This window comes from Camellia sinensis, chromosome 3 (genome assembly GCF_055761805.1).
Source record: "Camellia sinensis isolate YWXY chromosome 3, ASM5576180v1, whole genome shotgun sequence".
Taxonomy (NCBI): Eukaryota; Viridiplantae; Streptophyta; class Magnoliopsida; order Ericales; family Theaceae; genus Camellia; species Camellia sinensis.
This window is the reverse complement of record NC_138963.1, coordinates 223995619-224013161: the sequence shown is the minus strand read 5'-3', so window position 1 is coordinate 224013161 and position 17543 is coordinate 223995619. Positions and strand designations below refer to the sequence as shown.

General features: G+C 37.1%; 2 protein-coding genes and 1 non-coding gene across 3 annotated transcripts; 1 reads left to right on the top strand and 2 right to left on the bottom strand.

The window, feature by feature from the left end:
• The first annotated feature begins 79 nt into the window (after positions 1 to 79).
• Positions 80 to 1902, top strand: LOC114313880 (putative F-box protein At1g20800). Its single transcript, XM_028260309.2, has 2 exons — positions 80 to 167; positions 782 to 1902. Exons 1-2 carry the CDS (start codon positions 80 to 82, stop codon positions 1900 to 1902), a joined length of 1209 nt encoding a protein of 402 aa, XP_028116110.2.
• A 2217-nt stretch (positions 1903 to 4119) lies between these two features.
• Positions 4120 to 4191, bottom strand: TRNAD-GUC (transfer RNA aspartic acid (anticodon GUC)). Its single transcript has one exon. It is a non-coding gene; the product is annotated as a tRNA-Asp (tRNA).
• Positions 4192 to 5060: 869 nt separating this feature from the next.
• LOC114313820 (protein S-acyltransferase 21) lies at positions 5061 to 11729 on the bottom strand. Its single transcript, XM_028260217.2, has 10 exons — positions 11274 to 11729; positions 10077 to 10190; positions 9849 to 9969; positions 9299 to 9504; positions 8322 to 8390; positions 7977 to 8048; positions 7712 to 7840; positions 6954 to 7034; positions 6665 to 6874; positions 5061 to 6226 (listed from the first exon to the last, which is right to left on the bottom strand). The coding sequence occupies exons 1-10, from the start codon at positions 11316 to 11318 to the stop codon at positions 5303 to 5305; spliced, it is 1971 nt and encodes a 656-aa protein (XP_028116018.2). The 5' UTR covers positions 11319 to 11729; the 3' UTR covers positions 5061 to 5302.
• Between the last annotated feature and the right edge of the window lie 5814 nt (positions 11730 to 17543).

The window sequence follows — 17543 nt, the reverse complement described above, 5'->3', positions numbered from 1 at the left end:
TATCTATTTATTTTCTTATAACCGGAAACTATATCATAATTAAGATTTTTTGAGCCCCATCCTAGGACATAAACCTAAGATGAGAGGGATTGACAAAAGTCTCGAATCTGAATTTGATATCCAATGTGATCTTTACAACCCATGCAATGGAAGCATAATCCCATGCTGTTTTCTTTCTCCTTCTTCGGATAGAATTTCAACCCAACTAGAACTCTTCGGATATTAAATCAACATCAAATTTTAACTAAAAATTAACTCTTTGGTTTTTCAGGACAGACATAGACATTGGTGCCAATCTGAAGCGAAGAAATACACATGATGGCAGTCATGAGTCAAGAGCATCTCCTTGCAAGCCTGTGCTTGCGTCCGTCCTTGCAGGCCTTCGGGTCTACTTTTAGGCCCAATTTTGATAATCCGAACCGTTTATATTTTATGATTTATTAAGTATATTATACCTGTAAAAAATCAAGTTGATCGGATATCAGAAAGTATGTGTTTGAAAAATTGAACTAAACATTATTTTTTAAAGAATTTAATAAACAGTTTTCCGAACACATGCTTTCTGATGTCCGATCAACTTGATTTTTTACAGGTATGATATACTGAATAAATCATAAAATATGAACGGTTCGGATTATCAAAATTGGGCCTAAAAGTAGACCCGAAGGCTTGCAAGGACGGGCGCAAGGACGGAAGCTGCAAGGAGAGGATCCTCACTCGGCAGTCATTGTTGACGATCTTGTTCTTGAGATCATATCATACTTGCCTCTGAAATTTGCAGTTCAATGCAAGGTTTTAAACAAGAATTTCAATGCTCTCATCTCCGATCATCACTTTGCTGCGAAACACACAATCCAATCACCTTCTCGAAACTTCACTACTCTCTTTCATTGCTCTTATATATATCCTAAAATCTTCTATAACATCCTTCTCAACCCCCCTCCTCATCATGCTGTGAATCTTCCAGGGCGTTCTGTAACCTTACCTCTCATAGTCCCAATCTTGGCTTCATCCAATGGCCTCCTTCTTCTCCAGTTTTCCAATGCCGATGTTTACTGCGTCTGCAATCCAATTACAATGGCGTACCAATTGATATCGTACCCATCAGATTCATCTTTTGGCGGACATGTTGGATTGGCAGTTGAACCAAACACATTCATCTTGCCTCAATACAAGTTGGTTGCCGTTGCGAGCCGCCAAGCATTGTTTGAGCAACTGATTCAATATGAATTTCACATATTCGCATCAGATGCAAGTTCATGGAGAAAATCCAAAACGATTGCATATGAAGACAGTGAGTTTAAGAGTTGGCAAGCTTCGATTTCATATGAAGATAGTGAGTTTATGAGTTGTCAAGCTATTTACTTAAATCAGTGTTTGCACTGGCTTAGAGAATGTGGCGACATTGTTGCATTCCACACAGAGAAGGAACTGTGTCACATCATTAAGAAGCCTCCACAGTTTGAACTTGGAGAGATTGTATGGTTTGGAGTCGCTGAATGTATGATTACTATAGTCTCTTCTTTAAAGGAAGAAATAGTAATTCGCAATTACAAAAATAAGAGTTGGATGATCAGAGCCAGAATCACTAACATAGCTAGCCCAGAGGATGATTACAGGAATGGGGTTCCAATCCTATTCAATGGTGATCGGCTTCTTTTGCAACTACGAGCCAGGGGGATTGATGGGGAGATTCATATGTATGATCTCAATACCAGCTTGTGGAGGAAGATTGGAATGGTGCCGGGTCTTATGGATTCAGTTCAAGTTTTTGTCCATTTTGTTCCTACTTTAGCAAAGGTCTCAACTATCAACCATGTTCCCTGCAAAGAAAGGACAATGTCAAGTTCACTGCATGAAATTGCACAAAGCATCTGCATGTTGAGCAAGCTTCTCACTTAATTTCGAAAAATTCTAAGTGGACAGGTCACAGAATCGGATACAAACCATGCCACAGGCAATTATGAGTTGGCTTCAAGACAATTAGGATAGAAGTAAAATTGATTTTAGGACATAGGCTGACAAAGGTTTTGTTTGGTTGTTTATATAAGCTTTATTTACTACTAGATTATAATTTTACTCAAAGCAACAAATTAACTTTCTTTTCACAATGCCATTGATTATTGAATTTTTGACTGTGAGCTATGAGAATGTCCTGAGTTGAGATTTTATTTTATTATTATTTTGTAACACTAGCATAATTTCTCTTATATTCTTTGCCTATTTCTTATTTTTCTTGCCATGAAATATTGCTAATTAATTGAAATATTGCTATATATTGGTAGTATCATTTTTTCAACAAGCATGGATTTTTCAATGATAGGAAAAGTATTATCTTTTATGACAAAATGAAAGGAGGAAATAAAGTTATTGAGAAGGCTAAATTCATGCAATACATTTTATCAATACTGAATTGAATGGTAAAGATACAGTTGGATAATATTGACAATCTAATCTTTAGGAAAAAAGAGATTCTAAATTCAGACACCAAAAACATTCCCATATAAACAGATGAACAACACTATATGATATTCGATGTTACATTTCATGGATTCCAAAGTTTATAAAAATGACTTACTCCCAACACTTGAAAAAGTAGGAGGATGAAAAAAAAAAAATTGAAAAAGGCAACAAACAGACTATTAACATTAAGTGAAAAATCACCACTGAAGCCGATTGTACTGGATAGTTGACATAAACAACATATTAGGCAAACATGCATACAGAAAAATGTTTGAACATATAGATATATTATAGAGCAGAGGGGAGCAAATTTGAAAGTAGTTAGAAATCGACACAAACAGAATTCTGAATCCAGATGGGAAAGGTCAAGTTTAAAATTTTACCTAGTCTGAGGGTTTCTTTAGTTGGTTGGTTGCATCATCAGCCACATGTGGCTTATATACATATATATATATTTTTAAATTTTAATAGGCTTGATAACCAACAATATATTATTGGCTAAAGATTTGAACTAAAAATCTTCAAGACTTCCTAGGCAGAGGGGTAAAGAATTTAAATCTAAATCCCAAAGCCCTCATTCCATTTTGTGTTTTTGGTGAACAATCAGGTTGTACCCACAGATAAATAAACTTATTTTAAAAACACCACAAATTCAATGTTTGTCATGTGTAATTGGCTCATCAGTAAATGTAGATTATTAGTGAAACTATTCATGGTAAATGACAAATCTATCTAGCCCGATGTGGCGCAAACATTGCTGCAATTTTTGTGGGTTTTCACAGTTTCTAGCAAGTTAGCAACCTAACAACAAAGTCTGACTTCCAAAACATGAAAAATCACAATCATTTGCAATATCATAAAGGAACACAGAATTTATGAAAGGGATCTGAGTTATGTTACCATCTATGTAGCATAGTCTGGTCGATGATCCAATCACAAGACTCTTAGTTGTTGGGGATTCAGGACTCTGTCTAGGTGAAGCAACTACAACTGCAAAAGAGCTATCAATAAGAAAATAGAACCACTTCAGTGGGATTGAGATAGAATAAAACAAAAGCATCAAGGTTTAAAAGAGAACATTGAACATCAAATTCTGAAGTGTCGATAAGCATTTTGCTTATGGTCAAGAATAATGAAAACATGATTGAACATACAAAGAAGAATTCAATTGTCAACTTTTTCCTTAATGAGAATTTGAAACCTATTTCATGTAATCAATTGGAGCACAAATAGCATAAAAATAAAAATTATTTCAAACATTAAGACCAATCCGAACATGAAAAAGGAATAATTAACAGGCCTAAGTTGGTTTTTTTTTTTCTTGGGGGGGGTAAGTAAGGATCAATCAAAGTTGCTAGAAATAATTTATATAATTGGTGCATCTTTTTAGAAGTTTATTAACTGAGTGTTGTTAGTTTGCAATGATTCAGTCATTTCATCATAAACTTGGCTGCCAAAAGCAGAGATAGAGAGGTCCATATGCTTAAAAAAAAGTTGCTTAAAAAGAATGACAGTAGTGTTAAAAATGTTCCTCCAGCGAGTCTATGCAATAAAGGACTTGATTTGAGAATAAATTTTGCAAGCACAGATGCAGCAAAAAAAAATTTGCCCAACAGTTATTAGACAGTTCTAGTTAAATAACAAAAAAACACATAACGCCGTTGCCGGGGATCGAACCCGGGTCACCCGCGTGACAGGCGGGAATACTCACCACTATACTACAACGACTTCATTGTTCAAAGCATTTCATTTTTAAAATTATAATTTTATCTTGGAATCCATCCACTTCAACATGTCAACCCGCACGAGTGGCAAAAAAAAAAAAAACAATTGAGTCTACAATCTTAAGAGAGAACAACACACTTTATGAATAGAATATCCATCATTTTGAACAAATCAAAAATTATGTTATGTATTTCATTATACTGTGTTTGGTTAAGAGATTTGAAGAGAGATTTAGAAAGAGAAATGAAAAAGAAAACAAAATCATAGGAATAACTCAACAGGTTTATGCAAAGTAAGGTCAACTCACCAGGGATGGTTGCAATTCGAAAATTTCCTTATTATATAGTAGTATTAGTCAAAAATATTTTAAAATTATATAAATTTTTTTATATAAATATATGCCTTAGTGCACAATTTTTTAGGTGTACACAGTCGGAGATTTCAGGTCCTCTTGCGGCAATTTAATGTATCAATCCATTTCTTTTTGTTCAACAAGACCACAACAAATCTTTGAGCTCCTATTAAAATATAAAGTTGATAGACCATTTTTTTTTTTGGATAAATAATAGACCAATTGAATAACAGCAATTTGTTATGCGATCGCCTGCTATTATCAATAGCTGATCCTCTGCAAACAATGATTAATGCAGGCTAATTCAGTCATAGGGTTTACTGCAACTATCCATCCCGAGTTCTCTGATAGTGTGTTTGGTTGGAGGATTTGGGGAGGGATTTGGAAAGGGAAAGGGAAAAGGTGTATGAAACTATGTGAAATATAAGCACGATTTATTCACATTTCACCTACCTTTTCCATTTCCCTTTCCAAATCCCTCTCCAAATCCCCCAACCAAACACAGCATGAGGAAAAAAGAAAAAAGAAAATCTACATCAACAATGGATGCTGAGGTTAATTAGCATACCTAAGATCCCAAGTAATTACAACAGTAACAACTTTAAACTCTTGAAAAAGAGGATGGTTGCTGCATCAATGCTTGGGCGCACAGATATCTAATATCCGTACAAGATTAGATCAGTAAAATAAAACAGAATCTTCAAAACTGAAAATTGTGGATCTAACTCTATATATACAAATCTGCGAAAACAAATCAGTGTCTCATTTGAAGTCTCGGGCAAATCTAGAAGAAAATTGATTTTGCTGGGAATCACTTGGAACAAACACAGGAAGCTGTCCACCCCTCTGTGATCGGCCCTGCTGGAAATAACTTGACGTGGGACCGACACCTCTCTCTGGAGCAGCAGCAGGCAGGGAGCTTCCACTTATTGGCTCTCTGTTCGATTGTTCATTCACAACAGGACCACCAAAGAATATAGATTGACCCGTGTACATAAGCTCTGTTCTTGAAACTTGAGAAGAACCAGCACTTCTGGTAGCTGCAGAGACGAACCTCCCAGCTTCCTGATCCCAAAAAACAGAAGACCTTGAGTTTTCTGCAGCTCCCAAGTTGTTTTTCCTTGTGGGTATCCGTGATAAATGATCACTGACAGCAGTTTCATTCCTGTCACCTGCTTTTGCTGACCATTGAGATTGATCCGCTGATGACTGATACATTTGGTTGAACTGATCTCTGTTTGAAGTCCGCTGCTCCAAGGGAGAATGGGTGAGGTTGTTGGTGGGATGTGGACTACTTAGATTGCTAAGGCTGTGATCACAAGTTTCAAGATCTTCCCGGCTAGCATGACTAGGAGGATATGACCTCTTGGAAGATGTCCCAGCTCTAGCATTTCTGTCTTGAAATCCTTGATTGGTACTGACCGGACTGCTTCTGCCACTCACATTGCTACTTGATAAGCGATCACCATCATAAGGATGATGCCGAGAACTTACTGGGCGTAGCACAGATGATGAAGCCCGGGCCTTAGCACCTGCTTTGATTGCTTCATTAGAATCCAACTTCGCAAGCTTCCATGCACTGATTCGGACTGGACGCTGGGGTATTTTCCCCTTGTCTGGTTGTATTGCATCTGGATCCACTGTAGATGGTAGACGTCCTGGCTGCAGATGTGGGATAATTTCATCCTGCTCATGAGATACCAAAAACAAATGAACATTAAGCACAAACTTTTGGAGAGGTATTAACAACATATTTTCATATATGAATAGGTAGATGTGTTTATGCAAATGTATATGATTGTGATGATTCCTCCTCTAACCTGTTCTTCAAGATAAACCTCAAGTGTCTTACATCTATTTTTCAAATATTGTTAAACTTGTCGATAAGTTCTGTAAACCTGTTTCTTCCACACTGAAAGAAACCCGTACCCCGACATCCAAAGTCAGTCTTGACATGTTGGAGAGTTGAGAAGAAACGTCAATCAAGCATCCAAAATTAAATTATGAGTTCTATATTTACGTAATAGACGTCTCCAAATTACATGTGCAGCACATGCAATGCTCTCTCTTGAAATGTTGGTGTTTTTTAGAAAGCATATAAGAGTTCAGAATTGGAATCAGTACCTGGTGGTCCATAAAGATTCTTGGAGGGGTACACCAAGCACCTTTATATGGCAGGCCAATCCCAACAGAGCTTCTTCCACTAATTGCAGTCACAGCAGAACTCGTTGGTGAAGAAGGCAAACTAAGCTGCTGATCTCCACCATCTACAGAGGGTCCAGGAGGTTCACTCTGTACCCTCAGGGCAACAACATATTCATATGTTGTGATGCCCTGCAGCAAAAGAATAAAACTCAGCTTCCACACACCAGAGAGAGAGAGAGAGAGAGAGAGAGGAGGCTAAGAGACAAACCTTTCTAATCAGAATCATATGGAAAAAGAACAGTTCTCCCAGAGGTAGAATAGCGAGTAAAGAAACAGCCGTACATAGGGCCTGAAACAAAGGAACCACACAAGAATAAAGTTGATTTCAAGTGAAATCCCTGTGGCACCAAATGTAGCCACAATTAATATGATCTTTCACTCAAAATTTTGATGAGAAGAGAAATACGAGGCAAATAAATTCCCAAGATCTTAAAGTGACACACATTTACAGTACATTTGCAACCAAAACATAATGAAAAATCTATTACTTACGAAATTACATACAGCTAAAAAATCATTCTCTCATTATTGTTACAGCAGGTACATAAAACACCTCATTTATATGTTTTTAAAGTTAAATTTGCAAGGATATTGCAACAACCATCAGTTTTCACAACCTTTTCTTCAAGATTTTTTGGCAACTCTTCATAAGAATCGACGAATGCAAAATGTGCAATTTTATTTGTTAGCAACAATAGAATTATTGACAGATGGTTGCATATGATCAAGCATTCTATTAGATGATTGATGAAACCAACCCTGGAATTTCCAGATCAGGGTGCTTTTGCACATCAATTGCAACACTACTGGTCAATCATTAAAACAAATTTACTAACCCAGTAGGAAGACCGACTCTCCTAATAACAGATAAAAATAATTTCTGAACATACAGAGATGTAACCAGAGAGTGAAAGAGAGAGAGAGAGAGAGAGAGAGAGCTGCCCGCAAAGATGGAAGTATATATACCACAACAGTAGCAAAGGGGGCCCGGGAGAATCCATCTCCAAGCCTTCCAGTTATCTGATTTTCAGTGGCCTTTCGATCAACAAAGCATCGGACAAGAACAGCAATGCCAACCCCAGATTCAACAAGAAGCTGATGCACATATGTACCCACAGACACATCCACAAAAAGAAAAAAGTTTAGTTGTGATTAAAAGGAAAGAAGTACTAAAAACAAAGCCTAAAAAAAGAAATGAAAAGAATAATCCCAATAAGCATCTCAAACTTACCCAGACAATGCTCACTCCCATAAGGCAAACAAATGTGATATAATTTTTCCTCCCCACACAATTATTTAACCACTGCACCACAAATTACCATTACCAAACATATATCATGACTTCGCCCCAAAATAGGAAAACAATGAACTGATAAGAAAAGCGAATTATCAGTTCACGAGGGAGATTCCCATCATAGATGTCAACTACAGTCACATAACAGCCATCATCAGATCTACATATTCCTTCAAGGACCAAACACAATATCTCCCTAAGCATATTGATCATATGATCATAAATGTTTACTCAAAGGTCTTTACCTGACAAAGTTTACAATAATTAGAATATTATACTTACCCGGCAATGATGATCAAATCCATCCACACATTTGTCGCAGCTTCTGCAATGTTTGCTGAATTTGTGTACCTACAGAAGAACAAAAACCACATTGGAATGAGTGTTCTCATCTTTCTTGTTCCAGTAACTGAATTGATATCAGATCCAACAATTTGAGTTTCTAGTGGAGATCATATGAGGTATGGCGTAGACAAACTCTCAAGTTTGATTAGCATATCTACTCTCTCTATTTATTTATTTTTTTCTTTCTCCCCTTTGTTCTTTCCTTTGATGCCCAAAGGCAAGAATTTGACTATATAATTAATTGGAAACAACACAAATAAGTGGTAAAATTGTTTTGAAATAGGTTTAGTGTTCTGTTTTTCTTTTTTCCTTTTTGGTGGGGTGGGGGAAATCAAATGGTAAATCAGAAAGAAATGTCGACAAGGCAAAACTCAAACCTAAACTATAATGCTTAGGCATGAAAATAGGCTTTCCTCCATCCTAAATTGGGAGGCACAAAGTGGAGAGAGAGAATAATTTGGAACCCCCAAATGGAGAGAGAGACAGAGAGAGAGAGAGAGAGAGTGAATTATTTTAGGATGACCTCTACATGTGAGAGTCTATAAGGCTATAATAATAAACTAACACCAAATCACTTCAAGAGGCTCAAAGCCTATGCCAGCAATTGAAGCAGTGTCAACAGTGTTGCCATCTCAAAAACTTGAGCTGAATAAGCTCATTTTCTTTTCTTTTTTCCTTCCCATTTTTCTTCTTCTTTTTTTTATCTTTTTCTTTTTTCATTTTTTTTTTGGGGGAGAGGAAGGGGAGGGTTGTTATTGTGATTCCCAATTGAATTCCTAAAAACTCTAATAGAACAACCCTTGTCTCTACTTATTTCTTTGTCAAGAGAATGAATTTGTCACTTAATAAGATCAAAACCCAACAAATTGTACGATATAGAAACCCAATGAACTTCATGAATCAAAATTGTTTACCTCAGCATGACACAGTGTACAAAACAAACCATCTTCTTCTCCAGATATTTGCTGCAGAAGATCTTCATCTTTTCGGCAATCTTCATGAGCAAGACAACCACAAAAGAATCCTCCAACTTTTGAACAACAGCTTGAACCATGGCTATAAGTTTTTCTTCCATTCTTAAATCCTACACTACTAGGTTCCTCAACAGAAGATGCATTCCCTGATCACAAACCATATATTTTAATAAAAATGAGGAGAACAGAGCAACAAAGTGATTTTAACTCCTCATCTTAAATTACCCTTCTACCCCCTATAAAAGACAAAATCCAGAGAGCCAGGACTTGTGAGAAATCCAGGAAAAAAATAATTGGTGATTGTAACCCTTATTTACAAACAACTTCTGAGGAGTGAGGAGCATTGATCACTTTCCTTTTCAGATGGTCCAAAAGGGACATGGGCAGGTGTTATAATCATCCTTGGAGGATCCATCACATGGTGAACTTACACCCCTCTGACTATGCATATCTCTAATAATAGAATTATATTAACAGAAAAAGCACTAACCGGGTAAATCTGTGTCATTTTGCGATCTATAAGCTGATGTCTTGTCAGCTTCAATCAGAATTCCAGGATCAGCAGGATCAATAGCTGTGCATCTAACATAGAGTGTAAATACACTGATTGCCTGAAGATAGAAATGCAAACAATAAGATATAATGAATAAAATGAGCAAGGGATACCACTGGAATTATAACAAAAGTAACCAAATGGTAGGCCCCATAGCATGCTTACCAAGGTCGAATAGACACCAATGGCCACGTATTCATAGATGTTCTTTCCAAGAAAGGGAGCAAAAAATGCATAAAATGCAACAGATAACAAGAAAAATACTGTTATGGCCACAACCTGTGCATCAAGGAAAGTGAGAATGAGCAAAAAGGATTCAAATAAAAAAGAAGATATGAAATCATCACAGGATCAAGAACATGATCTCAAAAGTTCATAAAATATATGTCAGGCCTTGATAAAAATCTGCTTTCAACCAACCCCGCCCCCCAAAAAAAAAAAAAATTAATAATAATAATAATAAAATCCATATGCGCACCAAAAAATGGTGATGGTTCGTGGATACCTAAAAGAATATGCATAGGAATATGATGCTAAAGTTTTTCCTTTCATACTGATCTTACTGATACTTGAATAAACCAATCAAGATCACTAAACTGGCGTGGATGAAACTTGCAATAAACAAAAGTTATGACAGACTGGGAAAATCAAACAATATATGTTAAAGATTTTACACTAATTGACAACACTAGTAAGAAGGAGTGTTATTCATTCAGATCAAGTGAGTTGACTAGTAATTTAAGGTCGCCCTAGTGAAAATTTATGTAGCAGGTAAAATAATGGTTACCTATGATCTTCTTCCCAATCAATAATTTATGCAATTTTCACAAACACACACAATGTACACCAACAGGGAACATGAAGCATTTCAGAAGCAAGCATGTTCTTTCTATGATAACGCTTTCTCGATGGGATTTTACAGTCTCACCAATTCTCCATGATTTTTATCACAAAATAAAATATATGCATATACATTTAAATGCCTCCCACAACATATAATTCCTGCAAGACTCACACATTGTTGATTTGAGGAATCAAAAGCAAAAAAACAAAATTGGCCCAACAAAGAAAAATTGGTCAAAAACTTGATGATTTGTAAACTAGATGAGAAATAATGGAAACCCATGAATCAAAAACTCCACAGATAAGACTCAACTTACACAGCATATATAAGAGAAACCCAAAAATAATTCAAAACAAGAAACATTTATAAATCAAACAGCAGTGTTTTGAAATGTTACAAAAGATAAACGAACTAAAGGTAAACCCGCATACATAAGAGCCAAAAAAACCAGGAAAAAAAATCCACATTTTGAATTCCCAAGAAACCAAAGGATGAAGGAGGGGCCAAGAACAACGAACCTGAAACGTGTGAGCAGGGAGTTCCCAACCATGACGCCTAGCCATGGTCAAAAATCGAGTCCAAACTTGTCAATCAACAGTATCTAAACTCAAAGAACTTATATTAACTAAAACAAGAAGACAAATCTGAAACGAAAGCTCAGTCTACTGGTTCAGAACTGGTCGAAGTCTTGCTTTCTCTCTCTTCCTTCTTGACAGGTTTCGATCTCGACCCAGATGTTCAAAACAAAGTTGAAGACGAACCATTTAAGTGCATTTGAGTTTCTAGGGTTTGAGCAGTTCGATTCATCGATGAATGAGCCATGGAAGTTGAAGAAAAAAGGCTTGTGAGACCAGTTCTCTTCTCTAACAATAAGGTTTTTTTTTATCTGACATTTCTGCAATTTTCGGTTATAAAGGCAGAACAAGACACTCCCAAAAATACTAGTGGATTATGACACTGCTTGAGCCGGCTGTGTTGATTTATCTATCATTTGTGGGTTTTTGAAAGTGAAAAAAAAAAAAAAAAAAAAAAAAAAAATTAAAGAGTATAAGATATTTTTTTTATAAGGAATTTTTTGATATTTTTTAAATAAGTGTATTTTTTTTTTAATTTTTTTTTTTGTATTTTTCATAATCCCTAAATTTAATAAAATCTTATTGAAATAAAGATACTATTCAATATTTTCACATATTTTCAAATTTTTTTTTTATACATTTCTTACTTTAGGAAACACAATTATTATTTATTAGGATAAATTATTGTGTACCCCTCATTTGTGCCTTATTTATAATTTACACCCCTAGATGGTGGTTATTGGGTGCTCTTAAAATACAATACAGTTGCATGGTGCTCCAAAGTGTTATGATTGGTAGAGAAGATAAGACTTATGAATTTGTGTCGGGTATGAAAGGGCATGTTGTATGATAATTAGTGTTGAATCATGAATGTGTGGCGTTCCAAAGTATTGAATAATTTTTTCTAAATATGATGTTAACCAATTTTTATTTTGGTAAATGACCAAAGTAACATCTAGTTTGACGAGGAAAATAATAGAAAATGAATCTACTAATAAAAGTTACAGATTCGGTTAGAAGAGAGAATCTTATAATATCGTAATTATTTATGATTATCTTGATCGATTGATCTTTTTATAAATTAGATTATTTTGTATCAATCTTTTAATATTAGTTTTAATGAAATTTTATTAGGAATGTAAAATTGTAAATAAAAAATTCTTATAATCTTTAAGTACATTTTAAAGCACTGAATTTTATTTATTTATTTGTTAGATAAAGAAAGATACAAGGTACAATTAGTGCATGGCAAAAGAGAACATGAGGGCATACCTAATCCAAAGAAGAAATACATACAGATGAGGAGGTTTTTGATAATTATACCAAGCTAGATAATAAATTGCAGTTTGACTGGTAGTAGTAGGGATGCCTTTAGCTTAGCTGTCCCTACCATTACCATTAGATTATTTAACTATAAACTGCTTCCTGTTTTGTTCAGCAGGGACCTAGATGCGTGTCCAAAAGGTTTTGTCGTTTTATTGCAAATGCTTTCATGATATTTGCTTTTTTTTACATAAAAACTTTTTTTAGATCTAGAGGAAACCTAGACCCTTCATTTATTAAAACAGTAATGGTGGTGATGCATTGTCTCACGCTGCAACTGTTAGAATAGTACAGGGAGAGAATAAAATATATTATATTAAATAAATTGTCTTATATAATAGAATGTATATATATATAAATTGAGAAAAAATATCTTATTAGATATCTAAATATGAAAAAGAATATTTTATAAGAGACTTAATTATGGTAATACTTACCATATATACATTAACATCCTCTCAAACTCAAGATCAAACTCAAGTAGGATAAACATCTTGAGTTTGGAGAGATAAACTAAAATATGAAATAAAAAGCAAATAGATTGCAAAATTTGAACCGGAGTGCAAAGGCGCTTGAAATAGATCAGAGACCGGAACTAATGCCGAGAGACAGTTTATGGTAGTGCGGACCATGTAGAAACTGGCTGAAACTAATGTCAGAACAATTTAAGGTCGTGCCAAACCGATATAGAAACTAGCTAAAACTAATGCCGAGATCAGAGGCCGGAGCTAATGTCAAGGGACAGTTTATAGTCATGCCAAACCGTTGTAGGAGATAACCGGAAGCAATGTCAGAACAATTTTCAGGGTCATGCCAGACCGTTGTAGAGATTGGCTAATCGGAATCAATGTCGAGACAGTTTAAATAAGCCATGCCAGACCGATGTAGAGAACGAAGGTTAAACTAGCAAGCGTGGCACATGCATAACTTATGACGTGATGCTGAACAATGATAACAACAGACGACTGAGTGCACCAAGAGGCAACTTATGAGAGAGTGCGCCAAGGAGCAGCTTAAATGATGCGCCAATAAGGCGGCTTAGAGAGTGCGAAATAGAAGACGACTTTATAAGGAGTGCACCAAAAATATGGCTTAGAGAATGTGCCAACGGAGACGGCTTAGGGAGTCTGCATGGTGTATAACTATGCTCCCCATGATATATGTATAATAACCCCCCTCAAACTCAAATAGGTTTGAAGGTAGAAACCTATTTGAGGTTGAAGCAGAAGGAAAGACAGAGTGAACTAGAAGTAAAAAAAAAAAAAAATAGATTACGAGTAAGAAAACAAAAAAAAATAAAAATAAAAATATGATAAAGATATTTGGGGTAGAACTAAACCAGCAGACAAAGGAAAAGATCACCATGAAGCGATACTAATAGGAAAACATGACAGCGGAATAGGTTGAGGTCCGACAGGAGGCCAAGGCAAGGTTGCCGCTCGCCGATAAGGTGAAGAACACCAAGAGCTTAACCTAAAACTCTGATACCATGTTAGAATAGTAGAGAGAGAAAGAGAGAAAATAATATGTATTGTATTGAATGAATTGTATTAAATGAATTGTCTTATGCAATAGAAGGCCTGTATATATAGGCTGAGAATGAATATCCTACTAGAAATCTAACTATGAGAAAGAGTATTCTATAAGAGACCTAACTATGGCAATACCTAATATATCAAGGAAATCAATACCTAATATATATATATATATATAAATATATACCATATATACATTAACCGCAACTATGGTTAGAATCTTGTGTGAGTAATTTTCTTACCACACTGCCCGCCTAGTAATCAGCTGGAGAACACCGGCAGAATAGATGGCTCCAGTAACCTGTAACAGAAAGAAAGGGCTCCGGCGGTGGCTCCTCCACCCGGGGGTACTCCGACGATCAAGTCAGTATATCTCTCAAAGATAATCAAGTGCTAAACTCACAAGCTTGAGTATAAAACTACGTACCTTAGACCCATGGGGGTGCCTCTCTTTTATAGTTAACTCAATCCAAGTCCTACTAGAAACATGACTTCTATAGACTTTAATTTAGTGATTACTTAGGATTTCTCAAGAGATAAAGATAAACTCCCTAAGAGCTTTATCCTTATCTTGGCTAAGTCCCCTCTTTGTCCTAGGACTCTTGTCCCTTATCCGCTTATCTCGGATTCCGATATCTTCGGAGACAACCTCGGCAACTCCGAGATCACCTCGGCGTAATTTCCATGACACGTGGTACCTCGGCCAAACACGTCGGCGTCGTCATGCTACATGTTGGTACCCAAGAAATATATCCCTACAACTGCCCCCTAGGTTCTATTACCTCGGCATCCTGAGGTGATGGAACCTACATCGATATTTCTTTCTGCATAGTGGCTCAAAAACTGTTTGGCCGAAATAATTTATTTTTAAGCCGATGTGTTCTCTTCGGAGAATAAGAATTCAAATGTACTCTATCACGCGCATGAGCTGTCATGCACATCTAACCGTTCCTTTCACGTGCTTTGTCTTTATTAGCCCGTGTCTGTGACGCGCCTACAAGCTGTCTTTTATTTGTCTGCGCCGTCTGACGTATCCGGTGCTCCAGGCGCAATAAATGCCCTGTTTTGCCGCCGTTTTAAGTTTTTTACAAACCTTTTCTTTCCCTTTTCTTTTCTTCATTTTTTGCATTATGATTTCTTGTTTTCTCTCTCTCTAAAAGCTCTAGCATTCTTCGAATCCGCCATTGTTCTAAGTTCCAAATTCTGTGATCATCCTTACTCTTCCATTTCCGTGAAGCTTTCGCTCCTGTTACAACTGTCGTCTGGTCTCGGCGAATATTGCTTCGGCTTCAGTTTATCCGGTAAGCAACTGGCCCCCTTACCCTCTTTTTCTAATTCTTGATTGTTTCTGAAGTTTCTTGCTATTACTGTTCTGTTTAAGTGTTATTCGTGAATCATTCACCTAAATGCGTCTTATTTCATGATTTTATGAACACTTGCACTGTTTCACTACTGTTCTTGGCCCTTAACCCTTTGTATTCTTCGTATTCTTGATAACCCATCCCTGTTCTTGTCTTTGAAACTTTCGCTTTTGTTCTCTGTTTTTTGTTTTTTTACCAGATCTGTGCCCCCGATCTTCATCTTTATAATTTTAGGTTTGGGATTTGTCTGTAGAACCTTCAATCTTTAGGAAAAACTGAAACAAACTTTACCAGCCCTTTCCCAGGTTTTGAAACCGAGGTTCTAGCAACCCTCTTGAAACACCTATTTTCTGAAACACAGCTTTCTGAACTTAGGCCGACGTTATGGGTATGTGGAGACATCAAGTAAATTCCCCAACAAAACTTGAATACTTTAGGCAGGAGTTCTCCATCCCAGCCGATGTTCACCTTAGGCTTGCTGGGGACGGCGATTCCATCATGCCCACAGATCATACAATGCCTTTTCCTATTGTAGCCTTTACTGAATGTGGACTCCGGCTTCCACTCAATCCCCTCTTTCGCGAGGTTCTCCACTTCTATAGGTTGAACCCTATGCAACTTACCATCAACTCTTATCGAGTGATTAATGGTATCATAGCCCTGGCTAGGCAAGAGAACGTTAGGATCACCCTTGCCGATATCCAATTTTGTTATACCATGTGCCCCCTTAACCTGAAGGAAAGAGGTTATGTCTACTACCTCAAGCCGAGGTCTACCGAGTTCAAAATTGTAGCCGACCTCTCGGATTCCAATAAGGGAGCCGGGGATGACTTTGTCATTGCTTCGGGAAATTGGGAATTTGGCCCAGACGAAGATGTTTACCTCTACCCTCTTCCTCGAACAGTTAAAGAGGTCAAGGGTAAGAGCCCAGTGCCAATACTTAGTTATTCTTTTTCCAAGTCTTCAAAACTTTGTCTGTTTCTAATGACTGTTTGCTTGTCCTGCAGATCTTCATCAACCACCAAAAAACTTTCGCCAATCGTTCTTCCCAGGAAAAGATTTAAAGAAGCTCCTTGACCTTCCAATCCACAAGCGCAAGGCTCCTCTGCTACTAAATTTTATCCCGACATACAAATCCACACTGCCCGACGTCCCAAAAAGTAAGAAAAAGAGTCTTTCTCTACCTTCTGCCACAACTCCTTCCATTGCTTCCATACCACGAGCAGACGAAGGATCCACTTCTGACCCAGTCGATCTGCCATCTTCTTCAGCCCCATACTTGATCCCAATACCAGAAAGAAAACGTCGGCGCCGTCTTGTCAAAACTGCCGAAATGGGTCGCGCAAAGCCAATTGCTCAAAATCTCTTAGCCGACCTTCCGACTGATGCTGATGTTGTACCGACCCAACCAATGCCCCACTGAAGCCGAAAAGAATCAAGAAGGCCCAGCCTAAGGCCAAGGCTGTTGAGGCTGAAGATAGTTTGCCTATCTCAAAACTGGCTGAGAGTAAGAAGACTTCTTCTGCTCCTGCGAAAAGGTCTGCCGAGACCCAGCCCTCCGAGTCTACCCAATCAAAGAAGCCGAGGTCCTCCTCTGCAACGACTTCAAAATCCAAGGTGCCAAACGTCCCTTGGACGCCCGAGATTACCCTGGAGGACAAGCCGGTCATGGTTACTGACAGTGCCGACGACATTAATGTCGGCGTTGCCCTTAGTACAGCTCTTCTTCTCCCAGGTGATCTGGAAAAGAATGCTGGAATGAGTGAGTATGAAAATTATGCTTTCATGCTTCAACACTGTGTTCAAGTAAGTGTCTTCACTTGGTGACCTGTCTTGTCCTTATTTGTTTATAAAACTTCTGTAATAACTTCTTGCTTTTGTGTTCTTTCAGGCTGTTCAGCATGCCCACTCCTTCTCCATGCAATCTTTTGAGAACAGGGAGAAGTTAACTGACTTGCAGAAGGAGTGTTCTGCACTCCAGAAAATCAACAAGG